We start from the raw sequence: 24,875 nt of genomic DNA on the forward strand, positions 1-24,875 counted from the left end.
TCCCCATGTCAAGAGGGGAGCAGGCTTGTGGGGATGCAGCTCATCAGTGCTGGCACAGTAGCCTCAGTGCTCATCTCTGTCTGCAACATGGGAAAGACTGTGCCAGCCCTAGCAAGAAAATACCCAGGTCACCCTGATGCTTAGGGGTGCTTGACAAGACCTCCAAAGCCAATATTCTATTTGCCTCCATAGACAAAGCAGGTTGGGCTGTGCCACAGTGAGCTGTGGTTGTAATGCTCCTGGTCTGGAGGATTAAACACTCTCCAGGAAGCTGCTCTGATGCAAAAGGCAAATGCTTTTGGAGCATGAAGGTCAAGACCACTGCAGTCAGGCTGCACTAATAGCTTCATAGAGCTGGGTTTTTATTTTAGAGTTCCTTAATTCTGCAGCTATACAATTTCCTCTGTGTAACAAAACATGAAGTCATGCAGCTGCCATCAGTTACTGACAGGCTGCTAAACAATTCAAGATGCTTTTCAATAGCTCTTTTTTTTTTTTCAGCTTCTAGAGCTGTCTGCCTTCCCATCTAAGGTTACATCATTGTTGTCTTTAATAATTCAGAGACCATCCCACTTACACTAATGCGATGGGTGTGTTTGGCTGTCAGTTAGAGCAGAAGCCACGAGCAATGAATCACAAGTCAGTAATTTTATGTACCACTTGTTTGCCCAAATTATTCAGCACAAAGAGTTTGAGATGCACACAAGCCTCATACCTACATGTTTTTAATAGGAACTGGATGAATCGCTTATGCTTTTCCAATTTGTTTCCTTCCTGACATCCCAGCTGGTTTGGCTGGGAAGTTTCATGATTTTTTTAAGGAAACAGGAAGGTGCAGCCCTACACTGTGTGTACATGAAAGGGCTGACGTGTGTGTGCATGGATACCTCAACATCAACCAATTTGAAAACAATGGCTGTCTCAAACATATTAAGTCCTTACCAGTTTTATGCTAGCTCAACAGTTAATCAGGCTCAACATTTTATTTTCACATATTTTGACAGCAGCTGTGCCACTGAGTGACCTTCTTCCAAGCTGTGCTCAGGCAGCAGTTCTGCTTTGGCTCAGAAACACGTACTTATTGCTGTACAGATATTAAAAGCATTCCAGATTTCAAAGGAAGTCTCTTTCCTCCGTGAGTTATTACTGTCTGATCATTCATAATCTGATGGCAGCACAAAGACGACCAGGAGATGAAAATTCATAGGAAGGAAAAACACAAGGCAAAGCAAATAAGGAACCACATAATTTAATTCCTACTACAGATTTCAGACATTCATTACAATTTGAAAATTCACAGCAATTCATCTAACAGAATACCTTAATTCTCTGTCTTCTGTTTCTCACACACCGTCACCTCGATTTTGGTTCCCCCTGTGGTCAGGAAACACTCAGACTTTCTCCTCGCTCTTTTCCCTATCCATTTTCTTGCCCCCATTAACTGAGTGTTTGGGCAGCATTTAACAACCACGCTCACTGATAGCACCTCATTTATCAACCTCCATTTGCACACTGCCTAACAGTCACAGGGAGTGTTGCTTTCGCAGCAGCACAACGAACACTGAAAGAACACTGAAAGAACACCGGTGAGACACAGTGCTCTGAAGCCATGAGCTCCTGGATAGGCTCTGCCTACCTCCCCCAGACCCGGCATGACATGGGAGCTCCGGGACAACCACATGCAGGTATGTCTCCCCTATGGTGTCATTTATGGATGTGAGTCTGGATGGCGCCCAGCAGGATGGCCAGGTTAGGGCAGGCCTCACAGCGTTGTAAGGCAAGCCTCCATAGCCTTAGAAGGCAGATCTCACAGCCTTGTAAGGCAGGCCTCCATAGTATTGGTGCAGGGCGCTGCGCACAGCAGCTCCTCAAGGGGGCGCCCGCCGTCACGCGGCTTCCGCACCCCTCCCTCACTTCCGCTCTCCTCTCGCACTTCCGCCCGGCAGGGGGCGGTGCCGTCGCTGCTCTCGCGAGAGTTTCTCGGCCCCCGCCTGCCCGTCCCGTCCTGCCCGGACGTGGCCGCGGCCCCGCAGCTCTGCGCTGCCGGCGGTTCAGCCCAGCGCGGTGCGGCCCGGCTCCGCCATGGCTTCCGACAGCGACACCGAGGAGTTCTACGACGCTCCCGAAGATGTTCACCTGGCGGCCGCCTCCCCCGCGCCGTGAGTCCCGTGCGGCCGCCGCCCTGCCCTGCCCTGCCCTGCCCTGCCCTCCCCTCCCTCGGCTCGGCTCTGGGGGAGGCGGTCGCCCCGCCGTCTGCACACAGCGGGTGTTGGGGCAGCGCGGTGGGTCGGTGGGGGGGGGGAGCCGAAACTGAGAGGCTGCGGGGACACGGGGCGGCTGGCGGGGCTGGTATTGCTGTTATTACGCTGGGGTGAGACTAGCCTTCCTCGGGCGGGCAGGATGCGTGTCTGGGAAGGATGTGCGGCGGTGCGATCCGTGCTGATGGCTCAAATCCTCCTTTAGTGATGGAAAGATGTGATTTTTCTGGTGCAGGACGAGCAACGGGGCTTCTCCAGCACCGGGCTCGCTGTTCCTGTCTTTTAAACAACTTCAGGTGCACTCTGTCGTTCGTTTCTAATGCCGTTGCCTGGATGTTAAGTATCAAGGGTTCTGAGCAGCGTTTTATAGCACAGCTTCCCGCACCTGTTAGCTCAGAGCTGCCTCACTGTGTTGTTGTCGTTAGCCAAACACGCTCCTTCTTCTGCAAGGGTAAATATCTTTCTGGTTTTGTGCTCAGTGGGTTGTATCAGCTCTGGTTTTTCAGGCAGTCCGGACCAAACCTCTCCACAGTTTGACCTTGCAGGATGAGGTGCCACGTAGCTCAGCATAGCAATGAGATATGGGCTGTGGGATCCATCCATTGGAGCTTTAATAATTGATCAGGGGTTTGTTATTATCTGTATAAATGGCTCCTGGGTGCCTTGAACAAGGGAAGGGCTAGGCTTGAATCGTATCATAGAATGGCCTGGGTTGAAAAGGACCACAATGATCACGTAGTTTCAACCCCCTGCTCTGTGCAGGGTCACCAACCAGCAGACCAGGCTGCCCAGAGCCACATCCAGCCTGGCCTTGAATCCCTCCAGGATGGGGCATCCACAACCTCCTTGGGCAACCTGTTCCAGTGCGTCACCACCCTGTGTGTGTGAAAAACCTCCTCTGCATCCTCACACATAGCAAAGCTTTTCTTAACTTAGCTTTTTAAGTAGCCTGGTGGAAAAACGTGCCTTGGCATACAGTTTTGAAAGATGTAGTAAGATGAATTAACAGCATGTTGTTACAGAAACGTGGTGATGCTCCTGCTTCTCACCTTGCCCAGATGCTAGTGATCACCAAACCCTTCTGAGTTGTTTTAACTGAGTAACTGAAAGCAACTGAAAACAAGGAACAGCAAAACCTCTTCAGTAAGTTGAAACAGCTGCAGCCTGAGAGGATGGAGAGAGGGTAGGGTGAAGATATGGGATTTGTGGCTAAAAGCAGGAAACATCCATTCTTTGGTAAAAGGGAGCCATTAAATCTGTCCTGGCTCCATATCTTACCTTTTGTTTGCTACAAATAATGCTGTCTGTCCGGACTTGCAAGTTTCCCCCACATGTATTAAGTAGGACTTGCTATGGAATAAGTTAAAAGAAATTAAAACTGAAGCTCTTTTTTGTTTGCTATTGCTCTTCTATAACCTATAAGAATTCATCATTGGCTCAGATCGATGGCATCAAGTAAGGAGATCTCAGAGGGCTTAGTTTGCAATGTGGATACTGAATCTGTCATTCAGTCTGATATTCAGTCTGTACTAACAACACAGAGTATTTTCTCTAAATAAGCTTTGGAATTTCCTGAGAGCCAATTTCACATTTACATTGGATGCTTTTTGGCAGCAGGCTTGTAGATTGCAGTTCTGACACCTATACATGTGTAATGGCACTGAGCTGCGACCCCCAAAATAGAGAATTTCTTGTGAGAGGAAGGGCGACCGAAAAGTGTGTGTTAGCATCTGCATTTTCAGTTATTTCCTTACACATTCATGTTCTGATAATCAGCAAAAATACACAGGAATATATATGTATATTTTTTTTGCAGCATATACTATAAACAGCTTTTTGTGAAGTAGTGCAGATAGATTTGCTTTCGTTAAAAGTGTTTTTTCTCGTTTCCTCCCCACTGCCCTGCATAGGGAAGTTTGATAATTGCTCATATAGAAATTCTGAAGTGGTGACTTTGCTTTTTGGTTGCTTTACTCATTACTGCTGTGATGTGTGAGAGTGGAATTTTCAAGTTGTATGGAAGCTCCCAGTTCCCCCTCTAAGTCAGTAACTACCAATGATCAAATCTCTCTCTGAAGGAAAGCACCATATCCTTAAGTATGTGTATAATTGGTACTTCGTAAGGATTAATTAGCAAAAATGGCAGAATTAGCTACCGAATGTCATTTGGTAATTGGCTGAGATAGCTCTTCTGAACTGATGATGTGTGTGAGCTGAAGTGTGCTGAAATAAAATGTTTGGAGACTTCTCCACTGCCTGCACTGAGGTCTACATCCTTCCCTTCTGCTGCGGGTCTTTTGATGTGTAACTGCTTTTGGTATGATGTACGGACATTTTATTGTTTGCTAGGTCCAAAGCAATGTCTGCTTCTGTAAGCATCCTAGGAAAAGATCTAGGTGCCAGTGTAGCCAGTCAGTGAAGGCTGAAGTGAAGGCCTGTTGGTCCTGTGGTCATTGGAATGGGGATGGAGAGGCAGTGTGGCAGAAAACATCCTGATTGAACCTCTGTCACTCCACTATCAAAAGGCTGTAACTGAAAAAAGGTCAAGGAAAAAAAACTCAGAAGTTATTGTGGGCATGAAGGAGGATGGCAGTTGTGAGAGAAGAACATGAAGTCAGGCACAGTTGTTTGGATGCAGGTACATGACTCACTTTATTTCTTATAAAGAAACACAGTTCACCTGCTGTGTAATGAAGAATTGCTAAATACTGTATTTTGGGTACTGCACTAGAGCTACTAGTGGGAGAGTGGCTTCCTTGCGGCTGGTCAGTATTGGGATGAATTCTGCAGCTGAATAAGTACAAAGATCTTCTTAAAGTGTTTATCTGGTGTTCAGATTAATCAGACCTGTGCTGTTTGTGCAGGTGAAATAGGAATTTTCTTCCACTATTGCCCAATCTTTGCGGGTAACTTTTAACTCCTCTCTTTGTTAAACTGATGGTACTGGTGGTGTCACGTTAGGATACTGGAGTTAGAAGCTTTTTACTTGAGATGCAACCTGCAAAATCTATTATAAAATATTGTAGTGGAAATACTAAGTCATGGCTTGAAGCAGTGATGGAGCACCTGGTGGAAGGCAGGGCCAGCCCAGTGGAGTTCAGGTGTATGAAATGTACCTGAGTGGATGGAAGGGCTGGAGCCAGGATCCACCCCTCACAGCCCTCATGTAAGGGTTGGTAGTGGAGGTGAGGGCATCTCTGCATGCCTGAGGCCTTCTGAAGGTAGGCAGCTTCTTCCCTTTGTTTCTGTGCTCACAGCTGTTGCATTTGAGCACATCCTCACTGGCTGCAGCCTGGGACCTTGCTGCTCTGCTGTCACTGCTGTGCTTTCCGTTGTGTTACAAATATGTAATCCCATCATCTACTGAGCAGTCCTATGTGAAAGAAAACTAAATTTTTGTGCTCTTCTGTGTTGTGTCAGAGCATCAATGTGGGATGCTGCTTTTGAGTGCAGATTTTCCACAAAGCTGAGTATTTGAAAGTTAAGGAATTTGGGAAGGGCAGCTACATTGTTTGAACCTCACATGGTGTGTTACTAGTGAGGGAGTGATGTGCCTGCAGCAGAAGGGAGCGTGCTGGTAGCTGGGAAGTATTGTGATAGGACAAGTGCTGTGATAGGAAACTGTACAATCTTGTCATCACAATAAGACTCGGTGTTTAAATATCTAACAGCATTCTGAGCTGCAGGTCTGGGATGTAGTGAAAATTGACAGTTCACTGATTGGTTTGTGTGGTGACCTGAAGAGAAGTAATTGCATGATGCCAGTCCCCAAAGATACCTCCTTTTTTTTGTGTAATTAGTGAAATGAGAGGTCGTCTCAGAGTGGATGCTAATGCAGCCAGACTATATCAGGGTCTGCATTATGTGTAATGGGAGATGATTTTAAATGTGTGCTTGGAGTAACATCGGTACACTAAGAAAAGGATGACAGAAAGATGGTTTGTGGAAGCTGGAGCTGAGAAACTGTCAGGGATTGGAGAATCTCCAGTGGGTTTGTGACAGACAGAAGGGCTCTTAACTCTCTTTGGAGTGTTCTGTATAAAGGAGCAGTGTATCAGAAGCATTCACTGCTTGTCTGAATCATTAAGTATACCTCATTGTAAAGGAAGACCATTAAAACTGTTTAATACAAAGCTTACTGTTGAGATTTCTTTCCTGGAGCTCTGCATAAGTCTGTCTTCTCTTTCTAACAGGTCACCATCAAAGGTTGGATCCTTTGTATTGAAGGTGAGTTTCTTAAAATCAATCAGGTGTAAGCATTTCTACTTAATGTAGGTGTGCTGTGGCAGTCCTGACATCTCCTTGAGGAATGGTAAGCTTTCTTTGCTGCAGGGAGCAAATGTTCTGCTTGTGTCTCTTGATGTTCCAGCTTTAGTTTTAGGGAACTTCAACATGTCTTGAAGCTAATTTGATTCTAAAAATGAAATTTGCAAATTAATTGAGCTGTACTTCACTGCTAGGCTATTCTCTTTCAGATGAGTTGTGAATAGGAAGCACGTTTCCATGGGACTTGGTTTTTTTGGGGTCCTGGTTGATCTGAAATACTGACTTTATTCCCTTCAGTCTTCAAAATAAGAAAAATCTGCGTGTGTACTTCAGGTGACATGAAAATACAGCACTATATTTAGCTGATGGAGATGGCATTGCCACTTCCTACACAAGTAATTGGTGTGCTGCATCTGTGCACAGCCGGCAGTCAGCTGAATGTGACACCTGTTAAAATAAGGAGTTGAATCTTGTACAAATGTCACTGTTTTTCTGGTCTCCAAAGAGCCAGCAGTGATACTTGTGCAGTGCTCGGATGGAGTAAAGGAGGCTCAATATTTTGTCCCAATAAATCAAATGCTGTATTTGTCAGCACCGTTAGAGAGTAGGTGATAGCTTCCTCTCTTCAGCTGCCAGCAAATCAGTCGTCTTCTTACAGTGATACCAGCTCCTATGGCATCTCTTGTGGAGCAGCCATCTATTTTGTGTTCTGCTTAATACTTTGAACGTGTAACATCCCTTTAACAATAAACCTTTCAAGAAATGTAGCTATCGTTCCTTCTAAGCTCAGTGCAGCCAAACTGTCTTGAGTGTCTTGTTGGCTGAAACTTAGAGGATTTTCATTACCAGGTTTTACATGTTGCTTACAGCTCTTTCTTTTTTGTAAGTATCGTCCTAAGTCACCGTTTTTGAAGCTGAATCACTGTTCTCTCTCTGCCTGGTACTGTATCAGTTCTCTGAGTGTGTGACTAATGGTACAGTTTGCCTTGGAGTGGGTAAGAAAGATTCCTGAAGTCCAAAGTTTAACAGGTGTGTGAGGTTAAGTCAACAGAATTAGAAATTAATGCAATGGGTTACTGTAGGCACTGATTGCACTTAAATTCTTATCTGTGTCTTTGAAGGTAAACGGTGATTAAAACAAAAACAGAGTGGAAAAAAACGTATGGAAGGTGGTGGAGGAGTGGACAGAGAGGAATAAGATTTTAATAATTGCAGCTGTCTCTGCATAGTAGGAAGGAGGAGGAGGAGGAGGACAGTGATTCTGTATCTCTGCTCAGGGAGTCAGCCAAGATATGCTTGTTTTTTCTTAACTTTCTGAACAGGTGTTGGCTTATTTAATAAACTCGAGCCAGTCACGAAAAGTCTTTCTCTTTTTCTGAGACTGCCCCATTAGTCAGAAGGATTACATGTTCTCTGCAGGTCCTTTTCAGCATTGGGGGTTTCTATCAGACTCCCCTTTAGGCAGTGCTCTAGGCATTGTTGTCAATACTTCATGTCAACAGGATGCATGTAATGTGCAGTAAACCATACTAACTGAGGTTAAAGTTGGCTTCTGGTTAAAGCAGTAACCTCTGTGGTGTCAAGTGCTTGCTTTCCTGAGCATAGGATTGTTCAGAAATTGACGAATCCTTTCACTCAGAGCTGGGATATGTTCAGTGCTAAGCCTCTGTATAGATGCACGTACCTGATATACCCAGTGTCTGTTGTTTCTGGAGCTTATCCATAAGTGTGATTGGTTAATTATTTTATTATGCAAGGTTTAAGACTCTTACAAGGACTTAATAAATTATTTTGGCACAACCCGCTTTACTGCATTATTTTTATTCCTTGTTTAACAGGCTGTGCCAACGTGGTGTTGCTGTTTGTACATTTCTAAACTACACTTACATTGAAAGCTAATCATGTTTCTGTTGTAAGTGGTGATAAAGCAGTTCTGGCATCTTTTCCCACACTTGACAGAGAGCAAAGTATGTTTATGTATCTCTGCTCCAGGTTCTTAAACATGTTTCTCTAATCTTCGTGATACCTTCGGTTCTATTTTAGTTGAGGCTGGAATCTTTTAAAGACGTAGAACTTAGGTCATTTATAAAAGCCATCATTTTCCAAGTAAGATATGTTTGTCTTGGAGTCTTTCATCAGATTTCTGTGCATTACAACACAAACAGGCAGGAGGTTAAATACCAAATGTTGAATTGCCTTTTGTTTAGCAATGAGCACGCTGATTCTGTGTGTGCCAGTGTGAAATAATCTGCATGTGTACTGTGCATTACTTCTGCCAGATAGGTACTTATTCCATAATGGATGAATATGTGGCAGCATTGTTTTCCTTTATGCTTAATGCAGTTTCTTCAAGCTGTATGTAATCTTACTCAAGACCTTCTCACTACCATCATCCTGTATCTTTTTTTCATAGGATGTGGACAGCAGGCTGCACAAAGCTGGAAATGAAACCTTTGTACAAGAAATGAAGCAAGATGATTCAAAAGAGGTTTGTTATGCTTCTTTACACTTCCATCCTCACACTGGAAATATGAAATAACTCTAATGAGTTGTCATCCAAAAGCTAACAGAATGTGTGGCTTCTGTTAGTGAGAATATTCATCTGAAGGGTAAACATCAAGCTAAAGTATTCTAAAAACGTATCTAAGATTTGCAAGCATTGACTTGTTTAATGTATAGAATCTTCTATACTGGTATGTGAAATCTCAAACAGCTGAACAACTTTTGATGCAGCGATAGCTGTCTCTCAAATTAAAGAGGAAAGAAAATTACTAATTTTGTTTCATTGTTCAGATGCACCTATTCCTGCATCTAGGTTCTGGTCCTCAGAATTTTAGTCAAAATATGTTTTGTATACAAAGTAACTCCTCAATGAAGAGTTTTTCTGTTTATTGTATTACCATACAAACTGTATGGTAAGTGTTCCCCAGAAGTAGCTACTGTTTAACAGTACAATGTTGGTTTTTTTTTTTTCATTATTTCCTTAGATTATTGACAGTATTATAGAAGAAAGCCAGAAAGCACAGCAACTAGATGATGATTCTTTAGCCTCTAGAGGGAAAGGACTGACTGTTCCAACTTCAGATGCAAATGCTTGGATTGCTGGTGCAGGTATCATTAATAGTATTCCAGAAGTACTGGCTGCTAAAGCTTCGTTACAAGAAGATCCAAGTGAACCAGTGCATCAGAGTGTGTGTGAGGACCCTGAGTTGGAAGCTGGGAGGCCTTTATTTACTTCTGAGGAACAGGAAACTGATAAACTAACAAAAGTAACAAATACAACTGACCATAAAAAGGATGAAATTGAAGCACAAGAAGAAACACCGAAAGATGAGGACATAAGAGACGAGAAAGAGGCAAATACTTTAGGACAAGTGACTTCAGATTTATCTACCAAAGACCTTCCTACAACAGAAGAAATGCCTCCAGCAAAACCACCAAGGCATCTTACTGTGGAACCTGATATTGTTGCTAGCACAAAGAAGCCTGTTCCAGCACGGCCACCACCTCCAACAAATGTTCCTCCTCCAAGACCCCCACCTCCTGCACGGCCCGCTCCACCCCCCCGGAAAAAAAAGAGTGAACTGGATTTTGAAGTACAAAAACCTGTTTTAGAAGGCAAGTCATTTATTTAAGTGGCTTCAGCTATTTTTGTGTTCTGAGGGAAGAGTCGTTAGATCTTGTGTTTTCAGTCGACCTGCAAGCAAAGAAAAGCTGTAACAGTTCCACATCCTTATAGTGTAAAAAAAAAAAAAAAAAAAAAAAAAAAAAGCCTTTTGCATTACAAATGCTTCTAATTCTTGGACTCTCTTGCAAAATAACACTTTTTACCAAAAGAGCTACTTCTGCAGCAAGAAGAATTAGCCATACCAATGCAGAAGCTAAGGAAAGAAAAGAGGCTTTGAATGAAGTATCTGTTATCTCTGTTAGGTTAGAAATACAAGTCAGTGTGTAGGCTGAGGACTCATGAAAATGAGTATCCTGGGTTACTAGGAAAATAAGCAAAAGAGGAAATAAAAACCCCAATTTGTTAGCAGAACTGAAGAAGACCAAGTGTGAAATAGCTGGAGGCATAGATACGATATATGAAATATGTAGCTGTTAGGACAGATCTAGTGGTGGTTCATGGGGGGGGGGAAAAAACAACTAATGAACAGAAAGTTGTCAGATAATGTCAGCACTCCAGTAATCTCTGTAGCCTGTCCGTGGCTCTTGCTATGCTCTTTTTACTGTTATGAATCTCCTTTCAGTTCCTCGAGAGAATTTCACAGCTGGTGGTCTTTTAACTCCAAGTGCAGTGACTGAGGTCATGCCCAAGGATTCTCAGCCTTCTTTGGATTTGGCGAGCGCTACTAGCGGAGATAAAATTGTCACTGCTCAGGTATTGGGAAATGGCTTCAAGTCTGAGAATCACAGCAACGTTTTCTGTCATTCCATTGTTAGAGGTTATGTATCTTCTGTCTGCAAAATTTCAGGAAAATGGAAAAGCAGCTGATGGCCAAACGACAAATGAAGTGCTTGGACCACAAAGACCCAGATCTAATTCTGGAAGAGAACTCACGGATGAGGTATTGATAAAAGCAATCTGTACACAGTACTTTTTTGTGCTTGCTTTTTCCAGTCTGCTGAGTTAATTGCAGTATTCACACCTTGCTCTTGCCCCCTGGCCTGCTATAAGCTGTGGCCAGAGGCTCAGATAGAAGGGATGGCATACTGACTTCACCCATTTAAGGACTTTGTGGTTCTTGAGTCATTTGAAGTAGTAATGTTTAGAAGTATGAGCTGTAATGGGTCTGGGATGCTGTGAATTTGTGCTTGTAACACATTGCAAGGTTAATGTGAGGGAACGTTAGCAAAGCTGATCATTTTTTCCTGCACAGAAAACAGGAAGAAGTCAGCAACAAGAAAATGACTTTCCTAATATTGAGAAGTAATTTATTCAGTTAATAACTTCAGTTTATCCTAGTGATGCTATCAAACTGTTGTCAGCTTACTATTGCTCAACAGGTGTATTCGTGTTCCAAAAAAACCCATTTCTGTAGTACTTGATAGGTTTAAATACTCTTTATCTGTAGGCAGAGATTCTTTGCCTAAATCTGCTAAAATACCTGGAAGGTGGGGGTGCTTCAGAGTAATTTTATTGTATGTTTGATTTTTAGCACAGCTTGTGTCAGGTAGTGTCTGATTTTTATATGGCTGCATTTCTGGTCTATGAAATCAAAGCTTGTGATGACATCTGGTTGTTTATCTGTGTGTGGTGCTCTGTAACAATTGCAGTAGCATGCTGACAGCAAGATTAGCCTGAACTTTGTAAAATGCAGTGAACAACATGATCTCTCACTGCTGTAAATAATCTGTAAGACCGCATGATTTCTGTTTTCCTTTTGATGCCTGTTTGAGTCATCTTGACTTCACACCATATTTCTTCCATAGGAAATTCTAGCAAGTGTAATGATAAAAAACCTTGACACAGGTGAAGAAATACCCCTGAGTTTGGCAGAAGAGAAGTTGCCAACAGGCATTAATCCTCTCACTTTGCATATCATGAGGAGAACTAAAGAATATGTCAGGTATGAATGATGATAGCTTTAAACTCTTTCTAGTATTGCTTCTGTCATATTTTTTTGCATACAGAGGACTCTTTGTGCAAGAGTCCCAATCCAGCTGTCTCTGATTTGCATGTTTAATTCCCAATTCTGTCTGAACTGGGTTATTTATTGAGGCAACAGAATTATTTATTGAAATTTTTCTAATTTAATTGAAAGTTTATGATAATACTGCAGTGTGGGCCTGTGGTCATTGTGGCTTCTACTGGAAGGTTTCCCTGCTCTGTTCAGAGCTTTGGGCCTTTCTCATCTTTAAGACTGAATGTTTGTTGTTTTTTAAGTTGAATTTTACATTTTAATGATCAGGGAATTATGTCAACTTAGAAACTGGACTTATTTCTAAGGCCTAGATTGATGCATATACATAAAAAAATCAGGATTTTTTTTTTTTTTTTTTTGCATTGCTGTTTAAAATAAAATTTCTCTTTCATAGAACTGTTTCTTTGACATCTAGGACATATATGCAGTTTTACTATCGAGATTCCTAAGAAATGAAAGACCTGTTTTATCATTTGGTCCTACTTTACTGGTTTTTCACTGTCTACATACAGTAAGATTTCATACTGAACACCAACTCCTGTATTTCCTAGTAACGACGCAGCACAGTCTGATGATGAAGACAAAATGCAGACACAGCAGACAGATACTGATGGAGGGAGGTTAAAGCAGAAAACGTAAGATGCTGTTCCATGTCTCTACAAATAAACGTCAGGTTTCATTTTAAGCTGAAACTCCCCTTCTTAAATCCAAACAAGTTATTTAATTGGTATCTGAAATTACTTAAGCCTATTTTTCTGCAGTTCAACTGAAGATTACATGACTGCTGGCAAATTAAATGCTTATTTTTAGAAACAGTAGTGGAAAGCAATAATGCTGCATTTCAAATCGAAGCTAGTGATTCGTAATAACAAAAAATAAGAATTTGCCACTGTTGTTGAATAAATGCCTCCCTTCTTAAGCACGCAGCTGAAAAAGTTCCTTGGCAAATCTGTAAAGCGAGCAAAGCACCTTGCTGAAGAGTATGGGGAACGTGCTGTAAATAAAGTCAAGAGTGTTCGAGATGAAGGTCAGTGACATGATTTCTGTGCGTTACTCCCCCACCCACCAAATAAATCTGTTTATCCTTGGGCTTCTCAAATTCAAAGCTGGCTGAGGGGACACATACTGGTGTGTGCTACCTGAGTGCAGTTGGCTTCTTCAAGTCTGTAGCTTGGTAGGTATTCTGAGGTTACAAGGCTGGTTTCTTTTGCAGCAAATGTTGAGTTAACTTTTAGTAAAGCCAGTTGAATAGTATGATTTCTACTTTCATATCTAGACAGCTTTCTAACAGTATAACAATCTTTCTTAGAGTTATTCCAACACAGTTAGAAGTTGGGATTTTCTTAATTGCTTTAATAAAGTCACTTGGCCTTCTGACAATCAGTGCTCTATCCTCAGACAGCTGGAACTCCTGGTAGAAGTTTTTCTGAAAACAGCTGAGTTGTCCCTTTGTTTCAGCAGTTTTCCAGACAGGAATCTAGTACTTAACTAGGCCAGTTTAACCACAGGCAGAGACACAAGTGCCACTGAACTGCTGCGCTTCACGATCCTATATTGCCACTGGAATTTTGTGCCAGTTTTTCTGCAGTTCTCCTGCTTCCATGGGCAGCCCACCAGGCCCTTTCTGCATATTGTAAGAAGAAACCAATATGATTAAATCTGTAATTTTCAGCATGTGTTAAATTGGCAGAAATTGCGACGTGCAGGATGTGCTGAATGCAAAACCTGGTGCAAGATATGAAGCAGAGCAAAAATTCATGGCAATTACTTTGGGTGTTGAGTCTTTGGATGTACTGCAAACCAAAAATAGTATAGGTGTGTTCTTAGACCTTGATGCAACGTATTTATCTTTTGCTTTAAGGTCTTACAGCTGTTTATCAAAATTTGCAAATTCAAGACTGATCTGCTACTGAAATGTATTGGCACATATTCTTGTTAGTAGAAAGTGTGCTGCAACATTCTGAATTTGTGTTCCTTTTAGTCTTCCATACAGATCAAGATGATCCTTCTTCCAGTGATGATGAAGGGATGCCGTATACAAGACCAGTTAAGTTCAAAGCAGCACATGGCTTCAAGGGACCTTATGACTTTGAACAAATTAAAGTTGTTCAGGATCTCAGTGGAGAGCATATGGTACGTCTTAGATCTCCATTTTTGTTTTGTTGAATCTGTTCAGCCTAAAATTCAACTTTTAGCCTTTATCTACTTGATGACCTTCATACTTTTTCTTGAAGGGGCAGTTAGTTCCATTCTGTAAAATCAATATTCTGGCAAGAGATGAAAACTTGACTGGTTTGATCAAATTTTTCAGGGAAAAGAAAGGGGTAAACACATAATTGAGCATGAGAGATTCTCTGGAAGTTTTCCTCAAAAGGGTTTGTGTTGCATGGTACTTGTTTTCCTGATTTCTGTACCTAGAAATGTAAGCCACAAATAGGCTATGATCCACTAACAGAAGTGAGCACAGAACAGCAAGTTTGTCCAAGTCAGCAGAAACTGAACTTATGTGCCTGTAAGAAATATAAACATAATTAATGAACTGAAATACTGGATGAGTTCTGCTGGCAAAAGTGGGGAGAGGTTAGTGGGTTGTATGAACTGCGATGATAAGGAGGGAAGAGACTGGAATGTGATGTTTCCAAACAGGCAACTGTGGAGGGTGAGCAGCAAAACCTCCCATCCATCACTGTTTTAGTGCTGCATGTTCACCTGTGGGGTCTGAAACTCATTCATTCTAGTATTTGACTCCCCAGGTACTTTTACTGACAGCAGTTGTGACAACAATTGAAGCTGTCCCTCATCTTAAAGTGTTAGGCTGAGGATAAGGCATATAGCAGTCAGTTTCACTGTTTTGTCCTTCAAAACAAACATTTCCAAGACTGTGCATCTATATTAGTTTCTATCAAGCCAATAGTTGAGTTCTTAAAACCTAGGAAGTTCCCCAAAAGAATTTGAAAAGGGAGCTGGGTTGGTGTGGTCGAATACCTGGTATCTGTTCATTAAACAGAAGATGGAATACTGCTGGTGTGGTACCATGTTCTCATTGGTTGACTCTTTGGACTTTGCACTGGATAAAGAGTTGTCACAAGCTTTGCAAAATCCTCATTTAATGTATATATGTAGTACTTGTTTAGGGTGCTGGAATTGTTGTAAACAAGCATGATTTCTCCAAGGGGAAAAAGTGAAATGGTACCACAGCTTGAACTAACTTCAAGCACAGCTACAAATATTTGCTGCATCTGCATGTCACCTCTGCCTTGCTGTCCATTAATAATCATACCAATTTCATGTAGAACACTGTGGTGGCACTGAGCAATGTTAAATCCTTACTTCTACAGCATTCTACCCTGTATGCTTTCAAACTTTTTGCAAAATGTGTTACACTGTCCACCAGATGCAACCATTACTTTTCAGTGCCCCAATCTACAACTTTTTTTTGTGTATGTCCTGAATCACATCTGTTGACATTATATAAAAGCATTTTTTGTATGGGAAGGGTAGTTTATGTAACTTAAACCACAGTCTCTTTATTTGAACAGGGCGCTGTTTGGACGATGAAATTCTCTCACTGTGGTCGATTACTTGCATCTGCAGGACAGGACAATGTCGTGAGAATATGGGTTTTGAAAAATGCTTTTGACTACTTCAATAACATGCGAATGAAATACAACACAGAAGGTAACTTTCCATATACTGCTAGAGCTCTAAAACGTTAGAAATTCTACTGGTGTAGGAACTTGGTGCTGACTGTGGAGCTTCTGCTTCTGTTCTAGGCCGTGTCTCACCTTCCCCATCTCAAGAGAGTCTCAATTCTTCGAAGTCTGATACTGATGCAGGGGTATGTACACTAGATCTTGAGAAAGGAAGACGTGGTTGCACTGTTCTGTACTGCCAGGTCTTTATTGTTGCTTTATCCAAACACATTTTAAATAGTTCTTGGCCTGAGGCATAGACAAAATGTTTTGTCGATATTCTTCGGCCAAATACTGTTATCCCACATATCTGGGAAGCAAACAAGGAACCAAGTCACTATACTTCATACATTTTGTAGTCTGCCTTGCTTCACTGTGGCCTTCTGCAACTAACTTGTCTCCCAGAGTAGATTTCTGAAAGAGACATTAAAGGGGAAAAAAGTCTATTGAATTTCCTGGCATAGCATTTTGCCTTCATGCATTGCTTACGGTTAACATCTAACTTCATATGCTCTTTTCTGAGGAAGGCCAAGCTGAACAATAGCATACTTAGAAGGCTGGCAAAGGATAATGTTGTTTGCACATCTGGATAGAATAAAACGGGACATCACAGACCAGAAGTGTTAAGACATTGTTACTTGTAGAGCATTCAGATACTTTCCTAATCTTGCCATTGAAATCAATGTGATCAGGATTTTTCTGTTTTCAGTAGTGTAAGAAACAAATGATAAAACCAGGGTTTAACTGGAGCTTTTTAGCAGTAACATTATTTAATGCGTGCTTTTGGTGGGGAGGGGGAATCCGTCCTTACCCTTAAGTAACTGCATGCCATGTACACCAGAGGTGTTGTTTTAAGGCTATTTTTACATGAGCTTTTGTATGGGAAATTCTAGCTTTTGTTTTGCCACCTGTCAATGCTGAAAGGCCCTTTTGTTAGGAAGTTAGCATTCTTGATGTGCATTAGAACACCGAAGCTTTAACTCGCAGTTTATTTTCTGCATTGAAATACACTTCTCCAATTTGGTATACTTGATTCCAAAAGATTATCTTTGAACATTTGCTTAAATTGCTGTCAAGTTTATCCCATTGAATAAAAGCTGTATTGATGGACAGTGTGGAGCTGCTTGGTTTTGGTATTTCAAGAGGATGTTTTTCAGTGGGTTTGTGCTTTAAAGTTACTGTGTTTATTAGTACAATGTTATTTTGTATAATTTAAGAGTCCTTCAAATTGTTACAGGCCCTGTGCTTCATGTAAGCAGTAACTGCTTTCTTTAAGTTTTCCAGCTAACATTTTCTAACATTTCTGTACCTTTATCTGACAGATTTGCAGTGGAGTTGATGAAGACCCAGATGATAAAAATGCTCCATTTCGTCAGCGGCCGTTTTGCAAATACAAAGGGCATACAGCAGATCTCCTTGATCTTTCCTGGTCTAAAGTAAGGCATCTTAAGACAGGCTGCACAGTTCTCCTGTGTTTTCATTGTTATATCAAATACCATTAAAAATATTTCTGAACAATACAAAACAATTTAAGAGAAAGGGTTTGCAGAAACATCACTTCATCTCAAATAGCTGCAATAAAAAGAATTAACTTCTTGGGCTTCTCTAATTAAGGCTTTCTATAAAAACAAGCTAGTAATGCAGTTGTGGTTTTGTATCATTTTTTGATACTGAAGTAAGTTGAAATGTTTAGAGTTGGAGGGAAGGAATTTTCACTGAGCTGTTTTGTAATTTGAGTTATGGTGTTAATGGCTTTTCCTGTCTTCTGTACTCTTTGCTGTTTTTATGCAAAATGCACAGATTCTGAAAAACTACTGAAGAGAAGCATGTATTGAAACTAGAGAACTGCCTTGTGCTTAACTATCAACACTTTTCCCACAAAGCTCAGTTGGGTAATTCTCCTTATTGGAAGACTTGCTATTTTAAGAGTTCACTCTGGTTGAAGGATCTTAAGGGAAGCTCTTGCCCTGTCTCTGGAACTTGTGCTGATTTTTCTTGTAACTACTTTTCCAAGTACTCATTTCCACTGAGATTCTTCCAGAATGAGTTTAATAACTGAGCTTTGGTGTTCTGGGCTTAAGGAAAGCACCACTCAGTAATGGACATTTCTATCTGAAAGAATAAAATGTTGACATTCATGGAAAGGGAGGAATTGATGAGACCTGTTTCCATTAGCATTTAGGATACCACACCAAAAGAAACTTGATTTCTGAAGAGTTGCCTTTCCTGAAACATGCTGTGGATAGATGGGGCTTCTCTTGTATTTGCCCATGAGAGCAGGCAGTCCTGATGGCTTGCTGTGCTCTAAAGAAGCTTCAGAAATCTTCCCTGCAGTCCCACCCAAGTTTCTTCTGTAGCGGGGGCTGGGGAGCCTGTTAACATTTACAGTGTTATGGTGCGTTACAGTTGTAGTCAGTGTCCTGGAAATGTTGTGCTAAGGAAAATTGCAGCATCTCAGCAAGTTACACAATCTAGTGAAACAGTGTTAAATGGCAACTGGTAAAGACATTCATCAGTGATCAAGCACGAGAGCTTTGGGCTGATGCTTTTGCAGTTGCAAGAAAGCTGTAGAAAGCACTGTAATTCAAACAAAAATGCATGGTATCAGCTTCTGTATTTTCTGTTACTTCTGTGCCCATTGCTAACCATGGAATCTTCCTGTTCCACAGAACTACTTCTTGCTTTCTTCTTCTATGGACAAAACTGTCCGTCTGTGGCACATATCAAGAAGAGAATGTCTCTGTTGTTTCCAGCATATAGACTTTGTCACTGCTATAGCCTTCCATCCAAGGGTAAGTGTAATAATCTTGTTTCTTCCAGAGGCAGAATTTGAGACTCTTACCCCTTTATTTGTAACTTTAAAAACACACTGAATAATAGTTTGTGTGGTTTCAAAGTATCCCATTGGATACTATTCCAGAACAGTGTTTTCATTTTCATTAAGCATCACTAAGAGTGTCCATGCTTCACCATTTGTAGGAATAAGGTGGAAAGTCAACTGTCTGTAGGCTAACAACATCACAGCTGGCCTAACTTGGGATAACTCAGGGTTAGTACTTCTGCAGCTTGTGTTTGGAAGAAAAAATGTAGTTGTCCTAACAGTCCTAGATGGAGGTATTTTGTTGTGAAGGCTGCATATGTGTAATATTTTCAGGAATCTCAAGAAATTGAACTTGTCAGTAAGTTTAATACTGTCTTTTTAGTCATCATAAACTTCATAATGAACACATTTATGGGATTCCTCACAGAAGTTTGGAAATCAGTTGGGATGGTTTTAAGGAAATATTTCTGGGCATCCTTATAGCACAAGCAGAGACTAATGCAGTGTGTCCTCTCAGGATGACAGGTACTTCTTAAGTGGTTCATTGGATGGGAAGCTCCGACTCTGGAACATTCCTGACAAAAAAGTGGCATTATGGAATGAAGTGGATGGGCAGACAAAATTGATTACAGCTGCCAACTTCTGTCAGAATGGCAAATATGCAGTAATAGGCACGTATGATGGAAGATGCATCTTCTATGACACAGAGGTAAGAAAGTTTTCCAGATTGTTTTCTCACATTAAGCAATAAAGATTGAAAAGTGATGCTTCTTATTTAAGTATCAAGAGACAAAACCTGTTAGAACCTGAAGCAAAATAGGTTAAAAACTTCAGTTTAAATCAAATTATTTGAAATAAACATAATTTTTAATTTCTTTTCAGCACTTGAAGTACCATACACAAATACATGTACGTTCTACTAGAGGTCGAAATAGAGTTGGAAGGAAAATTACTGGCATTGAACCTTTGCCTGGGGAAAATAAGGTACTGCCTTTCAGTAAAAGCTGGACTTGATATTGGAGTCTTGCATTTATATCTAAAGCTCATTAAGTTTTTGCTTGCTCAGCTAACCTTTGTTTGCCATAATCAACTTAAATCAGGATTCTTTTTACTCTCCTTAGATGAAATTGCTTTTGCCTATTTTGCATCGCAGGATACTGACTAGTGGTAAAATTCAGTATACTCTGGTCTGATTCATGTGAAGCTGAAGAAATGTTAATAGATTAAATGGCTTTCAGTGAAAATTTCTTTGGCATAACTATTGTCTCCAAATTTAATATTCACTTGGAAACATTCTGCATTCTTCACCCTAGAGGTGTCCAAGGCCAGGTTGGATGGGGCCCTGGCCTTCCTGGTCCAGTATTAAATGTGGAAGATGGCCGGGGGGGTTGGAGCTTCGTGATCCTTGTGGATCCTTCCAACCCAAGGCATTTTATGGTTTGTACAGAAGCTGAAAAAATGCTGAAAGCTCAAGGCAGATATTCCAAAAAGTGTACTCTGTTCTTTGGAATCAGTCCTTTTGCTTGGCTTTGCTCTGAACTGAAGCCTTGAGTCGAAAGGTGGAGAATGAACTCTGTTGCTCCTTCTTGTACATGCTAACTGCTTCCACTTCTAATTTTTCTTTCATTTCTTTCTAGATACTAGTGACATCTAATGATTCCAGAATTAGATTGTATGACCTAAGAGATCTGTCTTTATCTATGAAATACAAAGGTTACGTCAACAGCAGCAGCCAAATCAAAGCCAGCTTTAGGTAAGACAGTGTTATGGCAAGGCAGTTGTTGAATTTTGAAGGTAGCATGGGAGAAGTACAGAGGCTTTTGTTTGAATAATCTGTATACATTGGTACAAATCTGAGCCTCTGAGATGGCTTAAAGCTCAGAATACAGAGGTAACTGAAGACTGTAATTCTATGAAAAGATCCTATAGGTTGTGAACTTGGTCTGACTGCAAGTCATCTAAAGAGCCACTGTAACACTTACTTGAGCATCCAATGAAAGTAATGTTTCTCCTTTCTGTCTTAAGCCATGACTTTACATACATTGTAAGCGGTTCAGAAGATAAATATGTTTATATTTGGAGTACCTACCATGACTTGAGCAAATTCACATCTGTAAGAAGAGACCGTAATGACTTCTGGGAAGGCATTAAAGGTAAGAAGTCAATTATTTTATCAAAGACTTGAAAATAAAATTAAAACCTGGAAGACAAATACTTTTCTGAGCACTACTGTTCATTTAGTTTGAACAAATTGTTAACATCATAAAGCAAGGTGCATTGTAATTTTGGGTTTCTTAATAAGTGGACTCAAAAACCTGATCCTCAGGAGACGTGCATGCGATTAGGATGCATGGTTGGGATGGCAAGAGATGATATGGCTTGGAGCTTTTCCAGCTTCAGTCAGATTCTGAATGAATGCCATGTTTCACTGGCAGAGCTGAGCTGTATAAGTATGTAATCAAAACACTTATCAGCCCTTAGATCCCATATGTGACTTCAAAAACGAATGCAAGCATTTATTTACTTTTTGTCATGTAATGAAAGAAAAAGAGCAACTCTTTTGTTTATCCAGCCTCTGAATCACCACTCAATGCACAGGGCTTTTTGGGAGATGCAGGGCAGTGTTTATATCAGATGTGCTCTGGAACTCTTGCTAGTTAGCTTTGGGTGCTTACAGGAGCTTCAGAGGTCCTCAGAGTTGTAAAACAATGATAATTGTTTCTTGAATGATGAATTTACTTAGTGCAGCTAACAGTGGTATTCTTGGATACTTACTAACATGTATGCCTGCTGTTCTTGTAAAATGAACAATCCCTTGGAACAAGGTAATCAAAATTGGTTTGTCTTTCTGAAGCACACAATGCTGTGGTCACCTCTGCGATTTTTGCTCCCAATCCTGGCTTGATGGTGTCACTGGAAACTTCTGATAAGCAAGAAGCTGAAAGTAAAGGAGAAGATTCTGAAACAGCTGATACCATTCCCTCTGGTAGGTGTTAAGATGGCCTCTGTTTGATACCACAATATGAGAAGAATACTTTGATGTGGGAGGGAGGCTTCTTTGGAAGAGAAGTCATTGCAAGGGGTGTGAATGTTCTGGACATCTTGACTGCTATTGCAATGTAAAACTCCCAGACCAGGAAGTGAGGGATGTAGTTGTTGCCCTGTGGATTTTGGCAGTATTCCTGTTAACTTGAGCCGTTAGGAGGTACAGCTTTGGATTGGATAGAATGCAAAAGTCCCTTTCTTAGAAATGCGGGTGTTTCTTGAAGAAATGGTCAGATAATAAGAATGTGCTGGAGGAAGAAAAGTGTCAGCGATTCTGTTAATGAGAGCTTGATTCATTTGTAAGAAATAACAGCTTGTTCTCTTTCCTTAAGGAGCACTGAAGACAGATCACACAGAAGTGCTTTTATCGGCTGACTTCACTGGAGCAATCAAAGTCTTCATTAACAAAAAGAAATGTGTATCTTAATTGTTCTGCAACTGACAGTATAAAACCATGGTACTGTGGGATTAAAATTCCATTAATAACGTGGGCAAAAGCAGAGTATCTAATATAATAATGTTACAGGCTGATTTATTTTTAAAATCTTTATTTTATGGCTACTCAAATACTGGATTCTTGGAAAGCAGTGTCTACCTAATTAACACTTTGGCTTGTAGAATAGAAGGGAACGTGTAAGAATAATGCTGCCAAACATTAGACTCTAAACTTTCTGAAAAGAGGTGTTTTGCAATGTCATTGTGAACCTGCACAGGTTTCTGCACGAGAACATCTTCACATCTGTGTGTGCCTTTTGGTTACATGCACCAAGTTGAAAATCTGTTGGAGGTTTTGGTGGCTCTTGTGGCCACTGGGTGTGGGTGGTGGGGAAGATGGAGGAATGGCTGAAAAAGTGGTGAATGATTCGGTCTGATCGTTGCACAAAATTCCATTTGAGAGAAATGCTGAATTTGTAGTAGCTGTTGTTCAGAGTTTTAAGTTATGCAAGTTTTTTGATGGGTCAGCAACAACGTGTAAATGTTTTTATAAATTTCTCAACTTCAGGACGTGAAACTTTTTGTTGTCTTTTAAGTGTTGTGGACTTTAGATTCCTTTCTTATATGTAATTTTTTGCACACTGGAGCACAATACTTGTGTAAAGAATTCTCTCATTCCTTGTTCATGGGCACCAGGATACATTCACCTTCCAGATAAAATCAAGCTGCATTAGAAAGTTCTTATATTTTACAACTCCGTAAAATAAACTGTTTACATTTTTTTAAGCATTGTAGCTTAAAGTTTTAAGTTCTTGTTTGTTTGTTTAGTGCCGCTGAATTTTGGAAGTCTTTGTAAATATTCATATAAAACACCTATGAAGTAACATTCTGGGCACCCTGACCCATGAAATGTTATTGATGGTCAAGTGTTTCAGAGGAAGAAATGTCATTAAACTTGGTCACACACTTGGAAAGTGTTGCTTCTTTCCCATTTTGATTCCTAAATTTGCCATTTGTCTAAATAGCGTTGGCTGCTTTGTGAGATCATTGGTCTTGTGTGCTCGTTTTTCTTTTCAGTTCTGTTTTGTCCCATCCTGTCACTTTCTTAACAGCTGTGTCATGGGGAATGGAGTACTGGGACTGACTGTGGAGCAGAATGGAGTGCAGTTGTAAAGTAATCTGATGTAAGGAGGAGGTTTCAGAAGCATGTAAAGATTCCTGTTGTTGCCATTAGTGGGAGAATGAAGATATGGGAAGTCAGGGAATTGGTCCCACCGTCTTAATTTTCTTCTCAGGTGTTGATGTATTGGCTTGAACGTGAAAGGGAATTGCAAGGGGTATATTGTCCAACAAAATAAATACAAAAAATGCTGTGTGCTTTAGAAAAGTCACAGTTGACACACTTGCAGTAAGTATGGCTCACGGATCTGAAAATTCCTGTATGCGTGAGGCAGAAGCAAGCTCTTGATTTTGGTTTTGTTCTTGGAGCTCTATTGACTGACAGAGGTGGGAAGATGGCACAAAAACATTTAATCTGTAATTCCAGAAGTGAGTTTTGGTAATAGGTTGTACGTGCAGAAGGCTGTAATTTCTTTTTCCAAGGGGCTGCTTATCCTTTTGTGCTTTAACAAAAGCTGTTGACATCCATGTAATCCAGAATCCACTTACAAAATGCAACTGAGAATTTTCAGGAGATAGAAGTGAGGATATGTATGAATTAACACAGGAATCCATGAACTGAGCTGTCTGTAGTGTCAAAGATGATACAAAGGCTTCCCTTCCAGACCTAATTCCTGGTCAGCTGGTTCCTGTCACAGTTTATTCTGGCAGCAAGCAGCTATGACTGGAAACAGTTGTTTCTCTACTAGCTTTGTCTCTGAATCCATGAGACAATTTGTCTCTGCAAGCTTGTGCATGTGCAGAGAACAGAAACAGCATATCTGAAGCAGCTCTGAGAAAGAAGGGAACAGACTGTAGCAGGTTCTGTTGGGACAGGACATGGGGAAATGGTCTCAAACTGAAACGGGCAAAACTTAGATTGGCTACAAGGGGAAAGTTTGTTACGCTGAGTGTAGTTATGCTCTGGACCAGGTTGCCCAGAGCTGGTGGTGGATGCCCTGTTGCTGGAGGCAGGGCTGGATGGGGCTCTGAGCAATCAGGTCAAGCTGTAGGTCCTGTTCATTGCAGGGGAGTTGGGATGGATTGCCTTTAAAGGTCCCTTCCAACTCAAATTAATTTGTATTTTGGCAATGTCCATCTTCTATATGTATCTTTTTTTCCCCCTCTAATTATAGATAATTATAGATTGTTTGAGATTTTCATACAGGCACGTTGGTTTTGATTCATTCTGTGAATGTGGGAACAAACTGGAAGGCTGTTGGCTGGTTCTTAGTAATGTGGTACTGGAGCTGTGCTTCAGGATTCCTTATGCTAATGGCTACAGCTATTAATTCTGCTTTCCTAGTGTTTTCCTAATAGCAGTGGCTTGCTACTGGAATGCTAAGGTAGCTTTTCAGTTCACATGATTAGAAAATGGTCCTTTTCCTGTGTGTGCTTCAATGGCAATTCTGGCTTCTATGTGGAAATCAGATCAGAATGTAATGCTACGTATATGGAGCACATAAAAGTAGTGAATTTTGCCTGCTTTCCCCTTCATTGTTTGGGGGGGTAGAGAAATCCTGAAGCAGCATATGGGATTTGTTTCTCCTGTCCT

The 24,875-nt window shown here is 41.0% G+C and overlaps 1 protein-coding gene across 2 annotated transcripts; it reads left to right on the top strand.

The window, feature by feature from the left end:
- The first annotated feature begins 2,051 nt into the window (after positions 1-2,051).
- WDR44 (WD repeat domain 44) lies at positions 2,052-23,136 on the top strand. Of its 2 annotated transcripts, XM_042825217.1 has the most exons (21): positions 2,087-2,159; positions 3,281-3,401; positions 6,452-6,485; positions 8,938-9,012; positions 9,512-10,142; positions 10,775-10,905; positions 11,000-11,092; positions 11,958-12,094; positions 12,721-12,804; positions 13,090-13,196; positions 14,151-14,302; positions 15,709-15,847; positions 15,943-16,007; positions 17,184-17,297; positions 18,531-18,653; positions 19,200-19,391; positions 19,565-19,666; positions 20,320-20,435; positions 20,708-20,835; positions 21,537-21,668; positions 22,060-23,136. In XM_042825217.1, the coding sequence occupies exons 4-21, from the start codon at positions 8,989-8,991 to the stop codon at positions 22,152-22,154; spliced, it is 2,565 nt and encodes an 854-aa protein (XP_042681151.1). In that variant the 5' UTR covers positions 2,087-2,159; positions 3,281-3,401; positions 6,452-6,485; positions 8,938-8,988; the 3' UTR covers positions 22,155-23,136. The 2 variants fall into 2 exon arrangements, with proteins under 2 accessions (XP_042681150.1, XP_042681151.1); XM_042825216.1 differs by lacking the exon at positions 3,281-3,401 and having other exon boundaries at positions 2,052-2,159.
- The last annotated feature ends 1,739 nt before the right edge of the window (positions 23,137-24,875 follow it).

The sequence above is a fragment of the Centrocercus urophasianus genome, unplaced genomic scaffold (genome assembly GCF_019232065.1).
Source record: "Centrocercus urophasianus isolate 14NV4802_14NV808 unplaced genomic scaffold, USGS_Curo_1.0 seq_24, whole genome shotgun sequence".
In the NCBI taxonomy this organism is placed as follows: Eukaryota; Metazoa; Chordata; class Aves; order Galliformes; family Phasianidae; genus Centrocercus; species Centrocercus urophasianus.